Genomic DNA, 25,569 nt, shown 5'->3' with positions numbered 1-25,569 from the left:
GAATTACCTTCCCACACTGATCCTCCTGGCAGACCCCCACCCCGAGGGTCACTCACTGAACCTTGATCTAATTTGCTTTTCTTCCCTTTATTTCCCCCCTCGGTCCCCTCATCTTTCTTTAGAGCCAATCTTTGCCAACAGGAACTTTTTGTTCCCTCTGACGCCATGGATTTATGTGCTGGCAGGGCTGCTGTGAGCACACAGCTTCCGTGAGAGGCCTCAGCCTGGGCTCTGGAACAGTCCCATTAGCATTTTATTTCTATTTTCCGATCACAGTGTTTTACAACAGTTAAAAGGCAGATTTTGAGCACCAAATAACTTGCTGCCTATATTAGCAGAGGTGTAAGGGATGCCTTCACTTACCTGAGGTTACACAAAGCTCAGCCGTGTAACTTGAAAGTCCTCAGCAACTCGAAAGATAAACTCCCTGGCTGGGCATGACTCGGATTTAAATTATTCCAAAGCCGTCACGTTTATTACTCTCTATTCTCCTTAATTTTCCCCGCTCTCCGTGTGCCTCAACCCAGCAGTGAATGGAGCTCGGTGCCGAGGCCGCCTCTCTGGAAGGACCCCCCAGGCACCCACAGTGTTCACAGTGTTCCACTCTGCTTGCACCAATTTTTGATGAAAGGGTGTGAAACCCCCCAGCCCAGCCTCTGCCACCCAACCTGGGGGCAGGTGAGGCTGGAGAATGCCCCCTCCTACCTTCCTGATGCCATGGAATGGGGGGAAGATAAGGGGAAGGGTTTGGTTCCCACATCAGCTTCCTAACTGTCCCAAGGCTCTGGTCCTGTATAAAAGGAGCTCTGTTTGTGCTGCTGTATTAGAATCATGGAACAGTTTGGGTTGGAGGGGACCTTAAAGACCACCCAGTTCCAACCCCCTGCCATGGGCAGGGACATCTTCCACTAGACCAGGTTGCTCCAAGCCACATCCAACCTGGCCTCAAACACTTCCAGGGAACTGTTTGGTTCCTTGGTGGAAACACTGTGAGCATGGCCACAGCAGCAGAGTTGGTTCCAATGATCATTTACAAGTCAATTTTTTCCAACAACGTGCTTGAGGGCAGCACCTCGCCAGGGGTTGCCACTACCCACAGGCTGGGGGAGCTCCAGGACTCATTCCAGGGATGAAACATGGAAAGCAGCAAGAGAGAGGAGGAAGGTGGCAGGAGCAGGCTCCAACGTGCCAAGATGGGACATTTCATAGAATCATGGAATCGTTAAAGTTAGAAAAGACCTTTAAGATAATCAAGTCCAACCATCAATCCAGCACCACCACCATGTTCACCACCAAACCATGTCTCCAAGTGCCATATCCACACGTTTTTGGAATATCTCCAGTGATGGAGACTACACCATTGCCCTGGGTAGCCTGTGCCAGTGCTTTCTGTGACAAAATATTCCCTAATATCAAACCTAAACCTCCCCAGAGTAACTTGAGGCCATTTCCTCTCATCCTGTTGCTTGTTAACTGGGAGAAGAGGTCCCATCTGAGTCTCCTTTTCTGAACAACCCCAGTTATTTGTGCCTCTTGCTAAGAGGAGTTTCAGTTAGAGCATCTCTGTCATCCCATGAGGGATTTGGTGGAATGCTTGGCATTGGTGTGTCCTCACATGGAATGTGAACCTTCCCCTGACGTCAGTGTGGGCCAGTGATGGTGCTGGTTGACAGTTGGACTTGGTTATCTTAAAGGTCTCCCCCAATCTTAACAAGTCTATGATTCCATGATTCTAGGACTAATTCAGGGTATCAAACCCCACGCTCAGTTTTGACCCACCTGGTGCCCCCTCAGAGAGGAGCCATCACCCAGGAGTCGCTCATGTATCACATTAATTAATCCTGAGGGGAATACAAAATAACTCAGCATCAGTCTGAGGCACAACCTCCATCTGGTACGGCCTCGGACCAGAACTCAGATACAAAACAAGAGAAAATCAAAGAAAAAAAAAAAAAGAAAAAAAAGGAGAAAAAAGGAAAAAAATGGATTAAACTCCAGAGTTCAGCCAGTGACATGTTTAATTGCTAATGTGGTTTTGGGATTATTCTTTTTTAAGACTTTTCTACCAGCCCAGCTGGTGTCATCCTCTAATACCCAGCAAGCAGCAAACAGATTGTAGGAGAGGCATTGTGCTCTCATTGCGCTTTTTGCTAATAAATAAATAAATAAATAAATAAATAAATAAATAAATATCAAAGAAGCGAAAAAAAACCCCCTTCTGGTAGCTTTTCCCCTCCTCTGTTTCCCAACAGGTCCCAAACATATTTCCTGCTGGGACTGACAAGAAACACTGTGAAATTCAAAATCGCAGCTTTAAGAATCAAGTGGCATCAGACGAAATGGAAGGGGCTGAGTTTGACACAAGGGATGACGCAGAAGAGGTTGAGTGAATGCTGTCCTGGGCAGAGTCATGGGCTTCCCAAGGCAGGGGCATTGCATGAGGGCAAAGGGGGTTCCTGCTGAGGATGAAGTCCCGATTCCCTGGGACCTGTCCCAGTCCTAAACTCTAATATGGATTTTTTCCCAGTGGTCACACCACCACCTCTGTGGGCTGGTGGGAAGGGAAACAAGGCATTTCCCTCCCATTTCACCAGGAATACCACAAGAACAAACCCATGACAATAATTTCTCTTCTTCCAGGGGGTAACAACCACGCTACACCCGAGGTAGGTTGTGGGGCTCAGAGATGGCAATGAGGTGAAGGAGGAATAAGGATGCCCAAACAGTGAGTCCTGGCAGTGCTTGCCACCCCAAAACTGCCGGCACAGCCCAGCAGAGCCGTGGGGACACGTGCTACTGGGAACGCTGTGGGGTGGGCTTCCCCTGAGGGGGCAGACCCTCCATGAGCAGCATGGGAGATGTGCCCAAGGAAAGCCAAAACGAGGTGAAGACCAAGCAATAAATAACCAGGGCTTTGTCTGCAGCGGAAGCATCGGCCAACGGACCGACAGCGGATTCCTCTCTGTGCAGCACTCCCATCCCGAGCAACTGGCACTCGTTTGCATCAGCCAGCCCAGCACTGCCCAGGAGCATGCTCTTATGGGAAGGGAGAGGGTATCCCTATGGGAAAAGCTCTGACCCCTTGGGTGGACAAGCCGGCACATGGCTTGTCCTCACACTCACAGCTGGGCAAAATGCTGGGCAGGACGAGTCTTCAGCCTCGGGTACAACACCTGTAGCACAGCTTTGCTGTCAAAATCCTCAAAATTCACCCTTTCTTCTCATGACTTATAAGACTAAAGCAAAACCCCAGCACTCTTCCAGCACCGATGGAATAGCACCAGCCCCCTCAGACCCCGTGGCACTGCAAAGGGACCCACAGCAGCTGTGGATCTCCCCTGCCTCTGACACAGTGCTCAGAGCTGGCATTCCAACAGCACAGAAAGCCCGAGAGCATCCCAGAAGCAGTTTGTCTCTGGGATGGCACCAAAGTGGGGCCTCACCGAGTGCCACAGCAGCGTGATGCCACGTGGGAGCCGTGATGTGGATACACAGATGCTGTGGGAGCAGGCAGAGCCTGACCTTGCCAGGAAAGCAGATGTGGCATCCCATCTTGGAGGAAGCAGATGTGCTGCTACATGGCCCCTGGAGATGGACTGAGTTCCCAGGATTCACACTTCGCCTGTGTCCTGCCACTTCCAGAGCCTCCTGAAGTGGAGGGGGTGTCTGAAGACAGTGGGTGTTGCGATGCCTTGGTTTTGTCGGCAGATCGATGCTTCCCGAGGGACTGGGGAAGAGCCCAGCCATGCAGGAGGGGGAATGTGGCACAAGCAAACTCCAGCTGATGCCAGCAGCATCCTCACCTGCACAGGAGGGGACAGGGCACTCACCCTTCCTTCTCCCTGCAGGAGCATCAGCCCTTCTGGGGACAGCACAGGAAAAGTCATCACTTCTCCAGACATGTAAAACCCCACAGAAGGACCAAAGGGCCCGTGAAACACCTGCCAAGTGTTGGCTGACTTTGTGAGAGCTGCTGGGGGGTGGTTGAGTGCCCACCCCATCCAACCTACACTGCCCTCTCACTGGCTTCAGACACATATGATTCAGCCTCCATTTATAGGTTGGACTCGAGATACAGGAGATGGAGTGAAAGATGCACCAAGAGAAGAAGGCAAGACTCTCCCTCTACTTAATGAATGATAAATTACCTGAACTCAATTAACAACTGCCCTGGAAGAGCAGATGGAGCATGGCCAGGGGTGGGGACACATCCACCTCCACCCATGTGTTCTGGGGCAAGTGGAACACCTCCAGTATGGCCACTGCTCTCCAGAGACAGCGAGGTAGAACGTGACCCCAAAGGTCCCTGCACCCAATGAGCAAATGAAGCCCCTCTTCGCCTTCCTGCACAATACTGTGCTCTCTTTGATGTGACAACAAATGACCCAAAGAGGTGGAAAGGATCTTGCCCTCAATCCTGCCTCCAGGGTGCCAACTCCTACATGCTTCACCTCTTGAAAGCTGAACGGCAAGACCCTAAAACAAGAGGCTGACAGTAAATCATTAACAGCACATAAACTTTGGTTGGAAAACTGACAACTCCACTTGGAAACAAGGCAGAGAAAAATCAATAGCTCTTTCCTCCACCAACTGAGCTCTGAAACCTGGAGCTGGCCGTGCCCTCCTCTCAGCCATCCTCTGCCTCTCTGAGGCCAAGTGCATGGAGCGCAGGTTTAATGATGGGAAACTGAGGCAGAGCAACCAAGAATCTGCCACAGGCGAGCTGGGAGCAGGAAGTGAATTCTCAAGAGCTGTTTGGGGGCTGCTGCCCAAAGCAGAGCTGGAGGAAGACAGCCTGTCCAGCCAGCATGAGAGGGACCACGTGTCCCGGGAGCCAGCTCATGGCAGTGACAAGGACAGCATCCACACCTGCTGTCTTAAATCGATTTAATTGATCTTGGCAAAGATTAAAGTCTTTCTCAGACAGAGCCAACAGAGACAGAACTCCCAGGAAAGACAGAATCTCTTGCAACTTTCTCAGCAGGTCTTGGTCTCACTGAGGGATGTCCCAGCAGCATCAGCAAAGCCTGGGAAGAGGCCATGGCCCAAGGTGCAAGTTCCAGCTGCCAAGCCAGCGGTGCTAAGGAGTCAGGAGAGATAAATCTCTTCCCTGGAAGCAGAGAGGATGCAGATCTCAGCAACTGCCTGCTGCTGCACCCCTCTCTCCAACCCTGCCACTGGAGGACAACACCCTGTAGTCCCCATGTCGGTGTCCGACGGCATCTGGGAGGAGAAAGCAATTAAAGCCACCATGTGTGTCCCACCTCCACCCCTCCAATGCATAAATAACCTGCTCTGTCCCCACCTGTCACATTCCAAACAAAACTGGTAAGTTCACGTTGCAAACAGCATTCCTAATACACATTCCCCCTCGCTCCCAGCTCCTTTCTCCACAACAGCCTCTCTGAGCATCCTTCCATTTTCCAGCCTGCTTGGATTCCTGCTGGATCTGCGTGTCAGGAATCTCTGCTAACAAAGGCATTGCTGTTGGAAGCCAGGTGTGGCTGAAGAGAAATTTGGATTCTCCTGGCTTTAACTTAGTGATTAGTCTCCTAAAACATCAACGTTCCTGACCCTGCCACAGGCTCATAGCTTACCAAGACCTGCACGTGGCTTTACGCCTGCAGAAGCTGTCAGGGAACATCCCGCTTTCAACTTCTGCACCCAATAAACACACAAACCTCCATCCAGTTAATAAAAAATGGTTCCACGGACAACTTATCCAGGAAAAACACCATTTTAAGCAGTATGGAAGTACTCAGGGTGAGTTACTTTGAGATGAACCTTTAAAAACACACTTCAGAAAGAGATTTGGGTTTCATCAGCTGTCACCCTGCAGCCCCATTACCCCTGAACCACTTGGAAACCTCTCCTCCTCCACAGTACTGGGAAAGCTTCAGGCAGGACACAGCTCCTTCCTTGGGAGGCCAAAGAGGGGACTTGTTTTTTTGGTGGTTTCCATTACAGGATGGATTTTTATGGATCGCTCCGCCACAAGCACCAGACTCCAGCCAGGACACGGAGCTGCAGCAAGCACATCCACCAGGCTCTCTCATCTCTCAACCTTTAGTTTCCAATCATCCTCATCATAAAAATAAACAAATGGAGCCAAAGAGCTCATGTTGAAAGACAACCCATGCGTGTTTTCTTTTGGATGCCGGATGTCTGGTTCCCAAAAGTCCTTTGGAGAAACAAGGGAGGAATCTGGATTTATTGTTTTGGCACATCCCACATGGCACACACCTTTTTGCATGCTATTTGCTGAGCTTATCCCATAAATCAGAGATGCCCATAAGAGCACAAAGGGGTTCAGCCAGCTCACAAGGATTTGGCTGCAGGTCGTGATGATTTTGAACACTAAAATGCCCAAATCCCAGCTCCTGGTATGCAAATGTGCTTGGAAAAGTTGGAGTGCTCAGATGGGGCCACACTCAGAGGAGATAGCAGGGTGCAGGGCAAGGCAGGGGATGCAGATTTATCCAATAGCTTTCTCAGGAGGAAAAGGGGTTTCCTGCTGGGAGCATCCCACCACGTTCCCTGGCCACTGTGGCCACTTGCACTTATTCTGGCCATGGGGCAGGAGCCCGTCCTGCCCTCAGCTGCCCAGGTCTGTCCATCCTCAAGCACATTTGGTGAATCACCACATGCTGGCGAGGTCAGAGCCATGGGGAGCTCATGCTGCTGGTGGTGCTTGATATCCCCTCCTAAGAACGCTGCTGGGCATGTTCCCATCAAAGCAAAACATGCTCCCAAACTAACCAAATAAAGGCAACAGGCAGGACCACGAAATGCCTAATCCACACCATACAGAGGGAGATGACTGGAAATATCCCTGCTCCTCACATCTGAGACTCCATTTGCTTCAGGCAGTAGAGCCAAGGATGCTGATCTATGCCCCAAAATGGTCACCCGGCTTCCACTTTAAACACCTGAGGGCAGCCCTAATCCTGCTGTGCATGGCCAGAGCCCATTGCAGGGGACTGGCAGGTCAGGGGGATTGAGGATTGACTGCCTTGTTAGCGCTGCCACCCAGCCCAGCTGCACAGCCCACGGTGGCCCTTCCACCTCCTGCCATGAAGCTCTGTGTCACACATCAGAATTACAGATGCTGTATGCACACACCGCACGCTGTACAGCAACACAGTGTCATGACATCCTGCAAGGACAGCGCTCTCCAGCTGCTCCAGATGTGCCCTCCTACGGACCACCCAGCTAAGAGCTCAGAAACAACATCAGAGGTGCAAGAACTTGTTCATCGGGAAGCCAGCTCAGGAGATTCTGGGGACACACCTCTGCTTTCCTCACCACAGACCTACCTGCTTGTTGATAAAGATCAAACCCAGGTGGGCTGATCTGCCACAGCTCACAGAACCCTTTGGGATGGAAAAGACCTTTAAGGTCAAATGAAAGGTCACAGCTGTGATGGGGAGTGGACTCTGCCAGCTCCATGGGACATGCCCAGCTCCACAGAGGCCCACGAGCACCTTTCAGCAAGGGAATGGTTTCCCTGGAGACCCCGAAAGCCCAAAGCAGGAGGCAGGACACTCCAGAGACCAGCCAGGAGCTGGGACACTCCCTGGGTAAGGTAACCCCCCACTCCTCAAGGTCCTGAGATCCATCTCCACACCCAACACAGGAGGATTTATCAGCAGAACTGCTGCTATTGCACATTGATGTCTATAAAAGGGCACATCAAACTACACCGATTGGATATTCAAAGCTGTTTTTTTTTTTTTAAAAAGCACATCAGCTGTCAAGGTAAAATCACTTAATTACACTTGTCAGGTGTTTCAGTGGCTAATGTGATAATAATAGCAATATTCAGCACCGCAGAGCAGGGCTTCGAGCCTGCTGAGAAATTCATCTGACGCTCAACTGCACATAGCTGACTCTCCAAATTCCTAAAGCTACTGAACGTTGCTGGGACCCATTTTCCACGGACACACACGCCGGGAATGGCTGAAGGGAGCCCGGGGAGAGCCAGGGCCATCCCCAGCGCTCAGCCAGAGGCATCAGCTGAGCTCTGCTCATTCCCTCTCCTGAATATTCATCGTGCCCAAACGCAGTATATCCTGAATATTAAACAACAGCTACTCAGGGCAGGAATATCAATCCTTCGGCAAAGCCCTCAGTTGTTTTGGGAGAGGAGGGCTGTGGGTGCCAGGCAGGGGGAGAGGGAAAGCACTGCTCCTTCTCCATCTCCTAGGGAGGTGAGCGCTGGGTGAGTGGGCTGGTGGCCTCACAGCAGCCACCCTGCAATCCAGGAGCTGCAAGGGCACACAGCCCCATGCTGAGGGCACACAGCCCCTGTGCCACGCAGGCAGGAGCACAGTGGGCAGCACAACCCCTCCACTCAACCCCACTCAGTCCCAGTGATGCTCCTGGGGCAGCAGTGCTGCCCAGCCTCTAAGCAGGGCTATGCCCTGCAAAACTGCTGGCAAAGCACTTTTCTTAAAGAGAAAATGGTCTTTGTTTCCCTCAAATGAGAGTGCTCACAGGGCAGCACCTTCCAGCACAAGCATCCTGAGACCCCTCACCCCATCCCATCGAGCTCTGCCCACCACAGTCTGGCTTCAGGCAGGGCTTGTCACTGACATACCTGAAGTACCAGGAGCAGAAAGAGGGGAAAAAAATCCAAATAAAGTAGAAAATGCAGTGGCTGTGAGCTCTCCAGAAACACAGCCAATGGACAGAGGAGGATGGAGACTCGCACCCCTCTCAGCCCCTCAGTGCAAGAGGGTCACGTGAAAGGGAGGCATTTCTGCTCAATAACCTGCAGCTGTGGGAGGGAGGAGCAGACAGGTAACCAGACCCTTCTGCAGAAGCACAAGGTCACGTTTTGGGATACAAGTGTTGCAAGGGAAACACACCTACATGTTGAGAAATGGAAAATTCAGAGTAAAAGCTCTGAAAAATAAGGGGAAAAAAATGGGTAAAAGGGCATAGGTAGCATGAGCTTGCTGGAAGCAGGAGTGCTGCAGAGGAGCTGAGGATAAACAGTCTTAAACAGTGTCCTGCCCTTGGGCAAAGGGTGGATCTGCAAGGAGCAAACCAAGCTTACAGGAACACCAGGAGCAGAAAATGTATCTGAGGACCCCAAAAAGCAGCTCCCCAGGGATGGACCACCAGGCACAGCTGAGGTGGTAGAGCATCACCTCCCACACAGGGAACACGCCACTGCTGGGACTTCCCGTGGGACCTGGAGTCCCACTAATCCTTTTCATTATTATTTTTTACTTTAAAACGCGGAAGCGAAAGAACTGAAGCTCAGCTCACACCCTTCAAACAACCACAAACCAGAAGGCTTGAAAAGAACACGGCTCACAGTGGTTTCAGGAAGCACAGGTTCCCGTTCTGGGAAGGAAACAGCGTGCACAGGGGTACGTTCTCCCTCACAGAGTTTGTGTTGCAAAAAAAAACACAGAGAGAAGAATAAGGATTGAATGGAAATTCAGAAACTGCAAAAGATAACACAGAACTGAGGCATCCAGAGAGATGTTACAAAGAAAACTAACATAAAAGTGTCTATATTGTTAACAAGTCTGTTAACAGAGGGGAAAAAAACATAATCTGTGAAATCATGTGCCAAGGGATGAGTGGAGCAAAGACTAAGGTTGATGGGAACATAAACTGGCTTGAAAAACTCCGGGGCGATGGCAGAAGGACCAGCATGGACATGTCACAGCCCATGGACAGATTCCTCTCCAGAGGGTTAATGGCACCTTCCTTGGTGTCTTCATCTTCCCAGAACAAGTCAACCCTTCAAGCCCCATAGCCTCATCATCTGCCCTTCTCATCTTGCACCCCACTATCTTCACACTCACAGATCTGATAAGAACCACACATTTTGGTTTATCAAGCCCAAAAAGGGTGGAATTCATGCACATACTTAACCATCACCTTCAGCACTTCCTACTGATTGAGGCTGATGCAACGGGTGAACAGACTGATACCAGCCACTTTCTGAAATTAGGGCATTTGGAGGGGAGACTTTGATCAAAGAACATGACACCTGTTATTTAAAAATAATCTCATCAGCCAACCATCTTCCTCCCTCCACAGACCTCGGACTCCAGTCCTGTCTTGCCCAGGACACAAAGGCTGAAGATTAATCTTCCAGCCTCATCCCAAACACAGCATCACTGAGTGATTTTCACACAGCTTTATGCTTTCATTTTCCATCTCAAGCTGCTCTTGAGATAGCAACATTGAAATCATCTTGGATGTGAGTGTAGGTTTGGAAAAAAGCGAGAGATTAATCTAACCAACACTGTTTTGCAGCTCTGCTATCTCAATCCCCATAACAGCTTAGCTTAATAAGAAAAAAAAATCCAAACCCTCCCCAAAAAGCAGACTTCTGAGAAGAAAAAAAATTATCAAAGATCTTAGCCCTCAGTGCTGATTCCTGGCCCCCATGACCTCCAAATGATCAATATTTAAGCAGGATACATCAAGGATGAGGCAGGAGGATCTTCTGGGTCTTCTGGGGTGCTCTGGCACTGAGAGGGAAGCAACAGGGATGAGAACCCTATGTTGGGGACCCTGGTGTGTGGCACAGGTCCCTCTGCTCAGGGAGGTCACTAGGTGACAAACTTGTCCCAAGATAACGCAGCTGGTGTTGTGGGGGAGCTTGAACCATGGCTGAGCTGGGGAGGACAAAGCCCCACTGCCCACACGGCTGGGGCTGCAGCACCCATGGAGACCACATATCCTCTTCCAGCATCCCCAGAGCAGTGGGGGGTTCCAGCCCCCCCCACACACCTGGAGCAAGCCTCAGCTGGGCCTGGGCCTGCATCCCTTCCTCCAAGGGGTCTGGAAGTGAAGCAGCAAAAGCACGTCTGTCTGGTTCAGCGCTCAGGGGCCGACAGCTCCGGCACCACCAAGGCTCTGCTCCTGCTGGGAACAGCCCCCATCTGCTGCGTGGGAGTCTCAGCAGTCACAACTGCAGCCCTCGTCCTCGGCTGACTCTTCCTGGTGTGGAGGAATACAGACACAGGCACTGAAATTCCTCTGAGCCCCATGGCAGTGCAGTAAATTATAAATCAAGCAGCAATCCGTGACTCACCCAGCGCTAGTGGGAACATGCTCGCAGCTCCCAGGTGAACAAGTCCCACGTGGCAGCACGACGGAGAGTTTTTCTCAATTTTCTACCCCACCACTCTCCTAAAAGCCTTGGAATCACTACCAGCTCTCTGCACAATTTGTCAGCTCGGGGAGGTTTTGTTAATCCTGGTCCCATTCTCACAGCCCCATGGGAGGCAGCGCTGCTCCGGCAGGTAACAGAGGATGGGATTTCTGCCTGGCTCATGGCTCTTTTTCCAGAAGAGGGGGGATGTAAGTGTTACAAGACACAGCTTTTCTCTTTCTTTTGCATGTTTCCAGCCTGTCAATCTACAGAAGCCTCAGCAACAGCAGAGGAAAAGCCTCCTCAGAGCTGGCCCTTTCTCTGGCTCCTCAAAGGGAGCAGAGCTCACAGAGAAGCCAGGGACAGCAGACAATAATTAAGGCAAAATCCTTCCTTCCAACACTCCTTCCAGCACAAATCATGGATGGAAGAGCCAGCTGGAGCTCTGCAGAGACCCCTTCTTGCTGTATCCCTCTGTGTAACCCTGTGCTGGCCTCGGCACGGCAGCGGCACTGCGGTGCAGGCAGGACTCCGGCAGGCACTGAAGAGAGGGTGGCAATTACGAGTTTCAAGCAATCTGAATTTATAATTGGCTGAGATTCCACTCAGCAGATAACACACTGCCGTCCTGGGCACTTGCTGTATCTAGGTCAGGCCATTAGTTTTGCTCTTAATCTACACACAGTTTTAATTTCATCTTTAATGTCGAATTCCAGCCAGCAAGCTGAGCCAGCGCATGACTTTGTCACTGATTGCATTCAACATCTCGACCCCTCCTGAACCCACAGAGAGGGAAAACAAGCACCAACATCCTGATGTACTTGGACCACTCCCAGCCAGGCTCACGCAGTCGCAGCACTGGTGCTGCCTGTTGGACTGGGAAATCAGAGAATCATGGAGTGGTTTGGGGTGGAAGGGACCTCAAAGACCATCTGTTCACCCCCCTGCCATGGGAAGGGACATCTTCCACTAGACCAGGCTGCTCCAAGCCCTGCTCAATCTGGCCTTGAACATTTCTAGGGATGGGACAGCCACAGCTTTTCTGGGCAACATGTGCCAGTGTTTCAGCACCCACACCATAGAAAACTTTTGGGAAGCAGAGGCCATGGCCACCAAGGAGCCAGCCTGGTCCATGCTGCCAGTGGATGCTTCACCCACCACACAAGGTGCTGCACGGGACAGCAGGACAGGCAGTGCCCGGCTGAGCAAGGACACACAGAGCAGAGCACACTCCCAGTGACACACCCAGGTGGCACCCCAGACCCCAGAGAGCTCACAAGGGGGGGTTCAGGGCAGGAAGTGACCTCGGGGGTGGGCTGCAGAAGGATAGAGGATGCAAGGATGCCTTCAAACATGCCATGTTAACTCAGGTCCACTTTCTGAGGACACCCTCATGCCCCTCACCTCATCCTCACATCACTCATGGGGTGCCCTCACCTGCAGGACACAACCACCAGTATTTCATCCCCCATTATCTCCTCAGCTCTCCAAGCATGTCAGCACAGCACTGGGAAGGAGCCACTCCATTACAGATACTTTCCTACCCCAAGAGCTGTTGTTCCCCTCCCTCACTGTCTCTGCAGCTGATAACCCTCGACATGAACCTTCCCAGCAGAACAGAATGCTGCTGCATCTATCCCAGGCATCCCAGCTTCAGAAAGCTCCCAGACACGCTCCAGCGCTCCGACCTCTGCCCCATCCTGCCCAGCATCCACGTGGTCCCTGCTTAAGTCCGGAAAACTGCTCACCCTGGCCAGAATCTTTACAGCATGAACAAGTGGGGTTCAGGTTGCACAAAATAAACCCATCACACGTGTTAAAGGGATTAAAGACTGTTCCTACAACATGTGGAGGTGTATAATACAGTATGGATGGATCACTGCAGAGCATCCACAGGGAAGTCAGGCTGCTGGCACACTCTAGAGACTTTGGATGACAAACCAGCTTCGAGGGAAGGGGAGCACTAGGGGCAGGTTTCTGGTTTATACGCAACAGTCCAGTTTCAGGCACTCAGCTCTTCTAAAGAAAGAGAAAAAATTCCCCACCAAAGATTTCTGTGGAAAGCACAGTCCTTCTGACAACAGGAAGTTACTCACTTCAAAAACCCAATTTTCCATCAAAAAAAATCCAACTTGAAAGGCGTTTCCAGCTCGCTCGAGCTGCAGGATCAAAGCCAGGGATTAAGTGCATCTGCTCACTGCTGGCTGCCTGAGTGTGACATGGAGCTCTGGGAGCAGACACGGAGCTCACTGACAACATCCTGTGGAGGGCCAGAGCCCTGCTGTGGGCACGGGACACAGGGCAGGCCTGCAGGAGCAGCAGCATCCTACCAGCACCTTTTTAAGGGTTTCAACTACTTCAGGTACTTGCAAGGATTTTGAGCTCTGCTAGGGAGCGTGTGGTGGCCAGAGCTGTGGACTGAGGCCGTGCAAGGAGATGGCACAAGGTGATAAAGCAAACATTGGCTCTGCTGGTAAAGCCCAGCATTGATGCCAAGCAATTCCTGCAGCGGAGGTAGAGCATTAGGAAAAGAGACACACAAAACCAGCCCAACCAGTGCACAGCCAGAGACAGGGGTGTGCTAGAGGATGAGCCAGAGGAAGGACACACCGGGGTCCCCCCTAGGTAGTTGTGGCCACCCTCACTCCTGCTCCCCATCCAGCTCCAGCCCTGCAGTGAGTGGGGAGCTGGGCAGGATGAACAGCACAGCAAGAATGTTTGCAGCAGAGGAGAGCTTCCCTACACAGCCAAAATCACTTCAGACTGTTATTTAACAGGAAAAAAAAAAAATGGTGTTCTGGCAACCTGCAAAGCTTCCTCAGATGGATTTGCGTGGCTGGCATGGACCAGATCAGGGAGGAATATTCCAAGGTTTTAATTTCCCTGCCCAGGTTTTATTGTGTGCAAACATACGTGGTCATTGCTTTCGAAGGTTTCCAATTTGCAAACACCTCCTCATGGGAAAAGAACGTCCTGCACTATGGATGGGGCTGCTGGCACGGCTCCACGCACCGAGGAAGCTTAGGTGAGGCATGATGTGATGGGAGATGGGCACATCAGGGGCTGCAGGCAAATCCCAGCCTCCCCCCAGACCCCATTTGGCAGCACTGACCCAAAGCCAAACCTCGTGGCTGGAACACAGGGAAGAAAAAAAAACAACATCCAGGACATCCCACCACCCATTCCTCATTCTGTCACGGGCATTTAGTCACAGCACTGGGCACCTTGCAGCAGGTTTGGGAGAGTTCAGAGAGGGGCAGGTGGGAAACCAGCCCAGGATACTGGACATCTAGGAAGATTTCTTTCCAGGCATCAGTCTGTTTAAGAACAAGGAAGGAAAAAAATAATCTGGTCTGCACAAAAAAAACCTCAATTCTTCTGCGTTTTTGCTGGAGCAACAGAAGTATTCCTTCTGCCCTCAAAATCCATGAGAGCAGAGAGAGGGGTTTTGTTCTGAACAGGAACAGGACAAAGAGTCAAGAAAAGCACTTTTGGGTCAGAACAGGCATGGTACATGAAGGGAGAAAAGACTAAGGAAGCAGCAGCTGGGAAAGGCATGAGCAGGGTTCTAATGGGAAGATGACTGCTGCCACAGCCTCACCAGCACGATGGGACCTGTTGTAGTTTTTTTCATATTAAAAAAAAAGGGTTTAAAAGCGTGGTGTTTTTTTTTTTGGTTTTTTTTTGCAGGCTCATCCAGATTGCACAGGGGACAGAGAGGGATTTCAAACTTTATATAGGGCAGGTTCACATCACATTCACTGCAACCACAGCCCCCGCATAAAGATTGAGCTTCAAAGTGCTCTGGAGGGATCCTGGGAAGTTTGTTGGCTCCCTCCTGAAGACCAGCAGAACAGTAACTCAGTTCAGATCAATATGTGCCATGAGTGAAAGGGCTGGAGAGGCATCACCCACTTCTGCCACTGCAGCCTGGGGGGGGATTAGGATAGAAAAGGTGGGCTGTCCTAGAGAAAAAGCTCCTGCTGCTGGAAACGCTCCAGTGGAAGCGAGACCCCAGACAATGGGACCATGGGGAGATCTTCAGAAGCCTTCAAATCCTTGTCAGCCTTCAGCCACCTTATCCTCTCTAGGCAAGGTCCTTCTGGGAGACACAGAAGTGTTCAGGCCAGCTCCCTCAGGGATGGCATCTGCAAGGAGCCAAAGTGCTGAGATCCCATAGGAGGGTGGAGGACAGAAGGGGAGTTTGAGGCACTTGGGAAGCTCTGACACTGCCTCATTGGATCACAGAAGGATCTGGGTTGGCAGTGACATTCAGAGACCATCCAATCCACACCCCTGCCATGGGCAGGGTCACCTTCCACTAGCCCAGGTTGCTCCAAGCCCCATCTAACCTGGCCTTGGACACTTCCAGGGATGGGGCAGCCACAGCTTCTCTGGGCAACCTGTGCCAGGGCCTCCCCACCCTCACAGGGAAGAATTTCTCCCTAATTTCTGATCTACCCCTGCCCCCTGCCAGTGTGAAGCCATTCCCCTGTCACTCCATGCCCTTGTCCAAAGTCCCTCTCCAGCTCTCTTGAAGCCCCTTTAGGCACTGCAAGAGGCTCTAAGATCTCTCCGGAGCCTTCTCATCTCCAGACTGAACAATCCCACCTGTCTCAGCCTTTCTTCCTAGCAGAGAAGTTCCAGCCTTTGGACCATTTCTGTGGCCTCCTACAGACCTGCTCCAACAGATCCATGGGGCCCCAAAACTGGATCCAGTGCTCCAGGGGATCTCACCAGAGCAAAAGGGGAGAACCTCCTCCCTCCACACTGCTGGGGATGCACTCAGGACACAGTTGGATTTCCAGGTTGTGAGCACACATTGCCAGGTCACGTCCAGTTCTTCACCTACCAGCATCCCCAAATCCTTCTCCACAGGGCTGCTCCCAACCCATCCATCCCCAAGGCTCAGAGCCTGAGCCCTTCCTCTCACAGTGGAAAAGCTCTGAGCAAGCTGGCTCAAGGGGGACACAAAAGCATTCCCAGAGCAATTCCTACGGCTCAGTGGTCCTCAGGCACAGGGTGAGCCTGCAGGGGAGGATTTATGGACAGTGGGAGGTTTCCATGCACTGCAGCCCGTGGACTGGGAGACTGTGGAGCAGCTTTCCCAAAGGAAATGGCCACAGTCCAACCTGTCCTGCTCCCATCCTCCAAGAGAGCTGAGCAGGCATGGCCCGAGGGCTACGGCATTAGGGGATGGTGCCACAGGTCTCCCAGGACACTCTGCCATCCCAGCTCTCCCACAGGACAAGGCAAAGCAACACTGACACCTAGAAGCCCAATGGCATTTGGGTCCAACACCCAGACTCGGCACACACACGCCAGCAGGAGAAAAAACAGCAAACACTTTGCCCTAATGGCAAGACCAAGACTCAGCTCAGCCTCCTGGTGCCACGGTACCAGAGGAGCCCAGCAGTTGCAACCCACAGATCCTTCAGGAGCTGTTTGGCTTAAATATGAGGTGCTGCTTGGGGCACCTGGAACCAGACCCTGCTCTGAGCACTGGCAGACACAGCTCCTGTGGCCGACTGCACTGCCACAGCCACGCCACCTCCTTACCTTCAGCTTCTCGAAGCGATCGCTGAGCGACGCCACTTGGTGGTCCCGGTGGCGGCCCACCAGTTTACATAAGGCACAGATGAGCTGGTCATCAGCGACACAGTACATGTTCACCTTCTCGTTCTCGTGCTCCAGGCACGTGAGTCCACGGAAGTGCGCGTCGGGCACCGGCTCCCCCAGCCGGTGGCTGGTGAAGGGCTTCTTGTTGGGGTGGGTGGCCCGCAGGCAGCGGTCACAGTAGGACACCTCGCAGGTGATGCAGGTCTTGACGGCGTCCCGGGGCGGATCCTGCTCGCAGAACTGGCAGGAGATCCTCTCGCTGGCCACGGACATGGTAGGGCTGTTGCGGTAGGTCCTCTCGCGGCGGCTCTCGCTGGGGGAGTTGGGGCCGCTCAGGGAGGCCTTCTGGAAGCGGTCGATGATGTTCTGCAGGGTCACATTTCTCTTGAGGCCCTCCAGGCCCCGGTGGTTGAGGGAAATGACATAGCGGCAGGTGGGGCACTGGAAGGCGGTGATGGGCTCGATGGACTCGCTGGAGGAGCAGCTGGACACCAGGATGCGGTGGGCACAGCTGAAGCAGAGGCTGTGGGCACAGGGCAGCAGGAGGGGGTCCTCAAATAACTCCAGGCAGATTGGGCAGGTCAATTCTGACTCCAGTGTTTCCATCTTTAGTTAACACGATCCTGATTCAGCATGAAAAACCAGGGAAGGTGGTCGGGAACCTGAGAGGGAGGAGAGCAGAGACATGAGACAGCAGCGACAGCGACTCTCCTGGGCAGCTCCTCTCCTCCAGCAACAGGCACCCAGGCAGGTCAAACATGTCACCCCTGCAATACCCCAACACTCTTTACACCCCAACACTGTCACTACAGCCCAGCCAGGCCCCTGCAAGTGCACCAGTGTGGCTGAAGCCTCTCACTGAGGTGTCTCGCCCCACCATCCCCCTGAACCAAACCACCGCTGTGGAGCAGTGGGACAAGAGCCATAGGGAGGAATGGGAAATGTGCAGCAGCAGCTGCCCTGACACCTTCAAGCAGAGCCAGGGAAGGACCTAGACCACAAGGCCGGAGACAAAACAAGGAGAAACCACACGATTTCATGTTTGTGTTGCTGAGCGCTGCTGAGGACTGGGGTGGGGCCGTGCTGGCATTCCATGCAGAGGGGCTGCACTGTACAGCAGAGGTAAGCCTCTGAACATCCCCTCCATCAGCCCCAGGCCTGCCTGCTTCTGGTGAGGGGGAAAAGGTGAATCATGTCCTGGAAACTCTGAGCAGAGCATGTCGGGAGCTCTTAACACCCCATCCCGCTCCCTGCTTTTCCCGGCCATTGCTTTTTGGAGCAGGGTGGGTAGGGCAGAGCAGTGAAATTATAGTCGGCAAACTTCCACCACTGGCTGTCCTCCACTGCACTCCACAACAGCCAGGGATGCCCAAATCAACTCCAGCTGGAGGCAAACAAGCTGTATTTTTAGCTCCCTTCCCTTGCATGAGCTGGAAAAGAGCTCCCAGCAGGCGACAACCTGCTGCTCCCAGCTCCGGTTTGCAGAGCACCAGGAGCTGCACCTCGAGCACTGCCCAGCCTCTGCTGCTGTCCCAGCATGCTCCCAAATGCCTGTCACATAGTGACATGGAACTGGATCCAGTCTCTCCTTTCTTACCCTCCACCCAGTGCACACGTGGTGCCTCCGGGTCTTCTCGACCCAGCCAAGGCAGGCTCTGAGCGATGCCCACTGAGATGTCCCTTGTCACAGACATGGGGAAAGTCTCATTCTGTTAAAGCCATAGGGACTCCTCACCCTGGCACTGCTGCAGGGACCAATCCTGTGAGAAGGAACACAGTGGCCAGCCCAGCCCTGTTTCCACCCCAGGAACACTTTGGTGGGGTACATGGCCTCTGCTTGGGGAGAAGAGGAAAAGCTCTTCCCTGGGCAGGTAGTGAGGCCCTGGCACAAGTTGCCCTGAGAAGCTGTGGCTGCCCCATGCCTAGAAGTGTTCAAGGCCAGGTTGGATGGGGCTTGGAGCAACTCAGTCCAGTGGAAGGTGTCCCTGCTCATGGCGGGGGTGGAACTGCATGAGCTTTAAGGTCTTTCCAACACAAACCAATCTGGGATTCTATGAAAAAGGGCCATGTGGGGGGATGAACCAGCAGCAGGAGATGGTTTGGTTGCTGGAAGCCCCAGGCTGCTGTCAGGACCTGCAAATGGCAAATTGCACAGGTGCCTCACTGAAACCTGCCCACCCCCATCCCTTCCACACTCCCGCCCCATCACACTATCTCTTCCCAATTGCCTGAAATGGGATTTGCAAGTGCCTGAAGGAGACCTTGAGCTCCTCCCTGAACCAGCTCAAGGGGTTTATAAAATTAAATCCACTGGGTATTTTGGTATGTTCACGCTGCAGCAGCTTCTGCTGCCCAAACACAGCCTCGCACACACATGTATCCACACTTTCTTTAAAATTGTTTTTCTTTTCCTCAAGAGAGACAGTGGAAAAGTAGCTGTGTCCAAACAAGGAGAGGAGCACAAGGGCTCCCCGACAGCTTCCTCTCCGCAGCCCCCGGAGTGTTTCTCAAGCCTCAGAGCCTGCCACAGCCATGGGAAAGCGGCAGGGAGGAAACGTTCCTGGACCTCTGCCCGGCTCCTCGCACTCTGCTGTGGTTATCCCCGGATCTGCTGGGCTCCCCCATGCCCCAGGCCTGGCAGGACAAGGGAGGGCCCCAGTGTCCAGCTACAACACTCCCATCACCAGCACTGCGGCACCTCCTGGCACTGCCCTTGGGCACTGGAGCTGTAACACCTCCCACACTGATCCCCGCTGCTCTGGACACAGCGGCTGCCTCACCCTAAGAGCCCAACACCCCGCTCCACACATGACCCCAGCTCGGGGGGCACAGCCCCTCTCACCTCCCCACGTGATCCATGGATTCCCTCCGGCCAGCAAACACAAAGGGAAAAAAGAAAGAAGGACAAGAGCCTGACCAAGACTGGGAAAAGAATTTAAAAATCAGAAAATTGGTGTGAGAGCCGCCCATTGCTGGGCCAGTCCCACGGAGCAACATCTCACACTCCCACAAGCTGCCACATCCAACACCCATCTTCACATCCAGCTCCGCTGCCATCCGAGGGAAAACGACACAAAAAGTTTAAACAGCCTTTGTCTTAGTTGCCAAGTTTTTACATTAATCTTGTTTTCCTTGCTGGGACAACAACTTTGACCTGCGACATATCCAAGAGGAGCCGCAGACCCCAGGCTGGGACAGCAGCAGGTGCAGGAGCCCACTCGGAAGTGCAGGAGGAGGCACAGGAGCCTGCCTGGAGGCAGTATGGGAGCAGGCACAGGAGCCTGCCCTGGGGGCAGTACGGGAGCAGGCACAGGAGCCTGCCTGGAGGTGCAGGAGCCCCCTTGGAGGAGGCACCTGCTCCGAGGTGCTGCACCTGGCAAAGCAGCCGCGCTGCCGTCAGAGCCTTTCATGCCTCTCACTTTGATGTTCTCTTTGATGTCCAGGACTGACGCAGCGCAAGGAATAGCTGATTAGATCAAAATCTGTTTTCTTTAGAGTCATTAACTCCCTAAATATAAAAGTCATAAAATATTAACACTGCTTACAGACAGCCCCGTGTCACTTGTGCCCCGAGGGTCAGCGGCCCTGGCCAAGCCGGGCTGTGACAACAACGAGCAGCAGCAGCAGGTTAACAACACAGTAACATAAAAGCAAACACTTTTTTGTGTTGATTTGAGCTTTGCCCAAAACTCAAGAGAAAGAGAGAAAATAATAATAATAATAACACATAAAAATTATAATAAAAAAAATCAATGACTAACAAGACGGAAGAGATGGGGGAAGGCAGCAAACCCCAGAGTGAGCAAAGCTGTGGGTGCTGCAGAGCCAGTGCCAGGTCCTCTGGGATACAAGGGCCTGTGCTTTTACTTCCAGCCCAAATGCATTCCAAAACCCACACGCCAACACAGAGCAGCAGGAGCATGGTGAACCTCAGGGGTTCCCAGGATACCCTTCGCAAGTTACACCAAAGGTTGTTGGATACAAAGGTTCCCCCATTGCTCCTCCCAAAGTATTTCATAAGATCAAAGCCAAACGTGCTTCATCACTGCCTGAAGCTCAGAGGCTCATCAGGAGTGAGGCAAAGGTTTGGCACCAAGGGAAAAAGGGAGGAGAGACATGGAAGGAGAGGAGATGCCACTCACATCACCTGATCCATACCTGGCAGGGACATCCCAGTATACATCACCTGAGGGCATGGGCAGCCAGTCCAAAATTCATACTTTCTCCTCCAGCACCATCCAGCACCCATTTTTACCCATGTTTTTTCACAAGTCCACTCAAAATTCCCTGTGGTTTCCCCCAGCACCAACCCTGGGCAGAGCTTGGCCAGCCTTCAGAGCCCCATGGTGGGATAACTGGACCTGCTCTGACAAACACTAATTCTGCAGGTCAGTATTTTCCACACCACATGTGATTATTTATTTTCTCTCTTCTCCCCTTTTTTTCCCCCCCTCCCTCTTTTTTTTTCTTCCCCTCCCCCCCAAAAGCTCCAGCCCAGATTGCTCAGCCCCTTCCAAGAATGAGGCTTTAGAAGAGCTATGCTGCTCCACCCGTGCATTAAGGAAAAAAATAATAAAATATGGCAACCCTTTCCTTAATTGGCTCAGCGACAGCAGGATACAAAATCTGGGCAGCAGTTGTCTCTGTGCTTTTTGTTGTCCTCGGGAAAATTAGCTCAAAATTGGATCACTGTTGAAGGGAGGATAGAACACCCCGTCCAGCAGCCACATCCCGTTCCCAAAGAGCCCAGGCTGCCCAGCACAGCTCTCACAGCAGCAGGGATCCACTCCGTCATTTGAGGCCCCCCCTCAGCTCCCCTGTCCCTGCCAGCATCAGCCTTCCCAACCAACTGCCCCGAATCTCCCCTTGGGATGGGCCTGTCTCAGGAGAAACAGGGTCCTGCAAGGGAACACAGCTCCCCGTGTAATTAGCAACAGCTTCCGACCTAGCAAAGGCACCCCAGGGAGAGGGGAGGCTGTCAGGCTCCTCCAGCCAATTCAGATCGAGTCTTACCTAATTCTTCTGTGCTTGATTTGCAACAGCTGTGCATATTTAACACCAAATTTTAAGCTCAGAGCCGCAGCCAGCACAGAGCATCCCTTGGCCCCTGCTCCTCCCTCCCAGCACACCTGAACACACTGAACAGAACTTGGCCTTCTGAACATCGCTCCTGCCTTCACACTTTCCTTAATAACTTCATGAATTTGTCTGAGGCTTTCTGAAAATCCCAATGATCCATCTCCCAGCTGCTGTCCTCAATTATCTTATTGCCATACTAGAAAAAGAAGAACCCCCCCATCCCCATTAAACTGGATTTCCCTTATAAAAGCCAGTGTTGCTGTCCCTAATCCATCATACTGGAGCAGCATTTCCACACCAGCTTTAATTATTTTCTCAGCCAATTTGATTGTTGCTAAAGCAAAGCTGCTCCATAATTCCCACTGCTCTCTCTGCACCTCTTAAATGAAGGACAGAGCCGAGAGGCTGCATTCCCATGCAGCAGTTCCCTTCAGTGAGAGATTTGCTGGCAGCTTGGCTGCTTCATCCTTAAACCCCTCCCGAAGAGCCACCAGAGTCCACCAGGCACTGGCCATTTGTGCTCTTTAATTCCCCCATTTGCACAGCACCTCATTCCCTCCGGGAATTTCACCTTCATCGCTGCCTTCATTGATGGGATGAGACCATTTTGTTCCATCACAGCATCCCCTTTCTCCTGAATGTTTCCTGTCATGCTCCAGGGTTGGGAAGGGCCCCCAACATACTACTGGATGCCCTGATCACCTCTGCCCTCACTGCTTGCACGACTAGTTTTGGCTGGGGTTTTCCTCCCCCTCATCCCCCAGGAGAATTACTCCCAATGTGTGAACTCCACATAAGCCTCAGTTACCCACGTGCCTGCATGGACCCAAGCTGGGATGCTCCAGTCCAGCACAAGCCCCCAGTCAGCACTCTCCTTTCTGTGGCAGCAGCTCCCTACACCCCTGCTCCCATCCATCTCGGGGTGCCCCTCCAGCCTCTCTGGTTTGGGGTGCTGCATTTCCCACCCCTGCTTCTCTCCCTCTCCTTCCCAATAACATCTCTCTGCTCGTGGAGCAGCTCCAGAGCCCCCCACCACCCATCTCCCCAGGGATTTTGGTGGTTTACACACACACCAGCAGCCCTCCCCCAGCACATTCTCCCCGGCACCCCCAAATGCTCTGCCCCCGCCCAGCCTGTGCTACTGTCCATCCCCTTCTGCCAGCGCTGCAGCCCAACTCTTCCCATTGGTTCAAACAGCTGATAACCTACTCACAGCTGGCAGAAATCCATCATCCACTGCTTCTGGCAATGCCACAAAACCTTCCCCCCTGCATCTGCTTCCGATGCGGAATGAAGAGCCCTGTTCCCGTGGGCTGGGATGTGGGGAGGCTCTGGGCAACCAGAGTGGTTTTTTGGCCCAGTGTTAAACATCAGCTGCTGACATTGCACTCGTCCATCCCAATGGGACTCTAGCACAGGATGAGGCACAAACGAGTTGTTGTTTGAGTGGGTCGTGACTGCACAAGGACACAAGCCATGCTCCCTGTTCTCCCGTGCTGGTGCCAGCCTTCCAGCATGTTATCAGGATTTCATGGAGATCCTGACCAGGGAGCAGCAGGAGCTCCAGGAGCTTGTCTTGGGTTACCTGCACAGGACAAGGATGCTCTGACCAAAGCCCACGAGGTCTCCACCTCATCCACCTCCGCGATGTCAGAGAGGCAAGCACCAAACGAAGCTCCTCTGACTTCCAGTGACATCCTTGTACATGTAATGGAAGACTTTACCTCTTTCCTACAAGTGAGGTGCCAGCTCCTGGAATGCTCTCACAGCACCTCAGCACAGCATGTGTCCACTAAAGGCTCCCCAGGGATTTGGAGCCCATGAGCTGCAAGGTGGATCAGGGAGGGATTCCCTGCAGTTTGCTCCCCAGCTCCCACAGCCACCCGGCAGGAATCACACCATGCAGATTCCTCAGAAACTGCAGTGGTTTGGAGACAGGCAGCAATGCTGCATGTCACCCTCGGGGACATCATGGGGCAATTCCCACTGACACGGTGTGGAAACCTTCCCCAGCAACCTCCCTTGGTGGCCTGGAGGTCAAAAGGACACAAAAGGGACAGGGCATCTCTCCAGCCCCTCTGACTCAGCAGGTCCCTGGAGCACAGTGCAGTTGCTTCCAGTTCCCGGGGAACACCACAGCTCCCCGGGTCCCCTGCACTCCATAATCCATGAAAACTGGTGCTGCAGCAGCCAGGCTCAGCCTCTGGCAGGTCACAGCCCATCAGAGCTCTCCTCTCCATGCACTGCATGTGTCCATCCATCCATCCCATTCCTCCTGCAATGCCAAAACACACAGCCCTTGCCTCTCCACCAGCAGCTGCCACCACAGCTCAGGGGCTGAAACCCCAGCTGAAGCTGGGGGGGTCACAGTGATGCCAAGGGTGGGGGGGGTCACAGCAGTGCCTGAGCCAGGGACATATGCAGGCACGTGGCTTCCAGGGCTGCTGCAACTGCGGGGGGAGCAGCCCCACCTTCCCAAGGCCATCACAGATGTGAGTGAGCCCCTTCCAGCCTGACCCTTGAGAAAAGCAGCTGGGGACTGGGCACACCACCCAACTGGCAGGTCCAGTGCTCCCATGGCCCTGGCAGCCCTGCCATCCCCCTGCCACCCCCCTGCAAATACTCCTTCCCTTCCTGCCACAGCACTCCACTGCTCCAGCTCTTGCCATCCCCCCCCTCCCTTCCTCCCTCCCCTCCCTTACCTCTCCTGCAGCTCTGTGCTCTCCTGCCACCCTGTTGTCCTGGCCTCTCCAGCCGATGCTGTACAGCAAGAGAGCGGACCCAGCACTCGTGTCAGCACCAGCAGCTCCCAAAAACAGCCCTGCTCCCAGCTGGCTCCTGCCAGACCACACATGGCAGCAGCCTTTTGATCCGAGCCTTTCTCCGGGCGCACCCTGTGGCTCCACATCCTTCCCCTCTTCCTCAGCCACTGCCTGCAATGCAGCTCCAGCCTGGCCTCATCCCCACCACAGCCAGCAGCTCCTGGCCTGGCAAGAATGAGGGAGGGCATGGCTGCAGCAGCAGCTGGTGCTCTGGAACAATAACCTTTGGGCTCCAGAGCAAGGCCAGGCTGTTATCCCCCAGATGGATGCTGCAGAGATCATCCAGCCCCGCACTGAGAACCCCCAGTCCCGCACTGAGGATCGTTTTGTTAAGGAGGAGCATATTCCAAGGGCAAACCCCTCTGTCTCTCCAGAGGCTGGAGCAGTAGCAGCCTGCTCCAGCATTCACAGCCCCAGCGCTGTATTAGGCACCAGAATCCTTTGGGGTCTGCACCCCACAAGCCACTGGGGTGGCTCTCCACTCCTGCACCTTCTGCAGGACACCAAGTCCCAACATGGGACACTGGTGCTACTCATCCATGGGGGAGCAGGGTTCAAAGAGGTGCAGAGACATGACCACAGTGACAGCAAGGCTGGGCTCACGGCAAAGCCCACCATGGGAAAGAGCCAGGAGGCACAGACACACATGTGGGAAGGTATTGGTGCTGCTGCCATGCAAGCATGACACAGTGAGGGGCCAGTGCATCCCAGCAAGGAGCCAGCCCCTTGCCAGTGCTCCCCAGGCACCCTCGTGCTGTGCAAAAGTCAGAGATCTACTGTGAGGGATGTTTTCTGAGGGACAGAATAATAACAGATCCTCAACCAAAGAAGAGGGGTTCCCCCTGCATGGCACGGTTCCATCCTGGCAAAGACATAGAGTCTGAGAGGGGCAGCCTGTGCCACCTCTGTGCCCCCCAACCCGTG

At 53.2% G+C, this 25,569-nt stretch overlaps 1 protein-coding gene across 2 annotated transcripts in view; it reads right to left on the bottom strand.

The window, feature by feature from the left end:
* The window catches only part of LOC103754932 (probable E3 ubiquitin-protein ligase MID2), a 66,466-nt gene extending 41,832 nt beyond the window's left edge, over nt 1–24,634 (bottom strand). Inside the window, exons 1-2 of one of the 2 annotated variants that reach the window (XM_029963769.1) lie at nt 24,526–24,634; nt 16,685–17,406 (exon numbers count right to left, since the gene is read on the bottom strand). In XM_029963769.1, the coding sequence (XP_029819629.1) occupies nt 16,685–17,350 (666 nt within the window). In that variant the 5' untranslated portion in view covers nt 17,351–17,406; nt 24,526–24,634. The remainder of the gene's footprint in view (nt 1–16,684; nt 17,407–24,525) is intronic. The other variant, XM_008920812.4, reaches the window with a different exon arrangement.
* Nucleotides 24,635–25,569: the final 935 nt, after the last annotated feature.

Source organism: Manacus vitellinus, unplaced genomic scaffold (assembly GCF_001715985.3).
Source record: "Manacus vitellinus isolate BGI_N305 unplaced genomic scaffold, ASM171598v3 scaffold_62_pilon, whole genome shotgun sequence".
Lineage (NCBI taxonomy): Eukaryota > Metazoa > Chordata > Aves > Passeriformes > Pipridae > Manacus > Manacus vitellinus.
The sequence above is the reverse complement of the archived record's forward strand: the minus strand, read 5'-3'. Positions and strand labels throughout refer to the sequence as shown.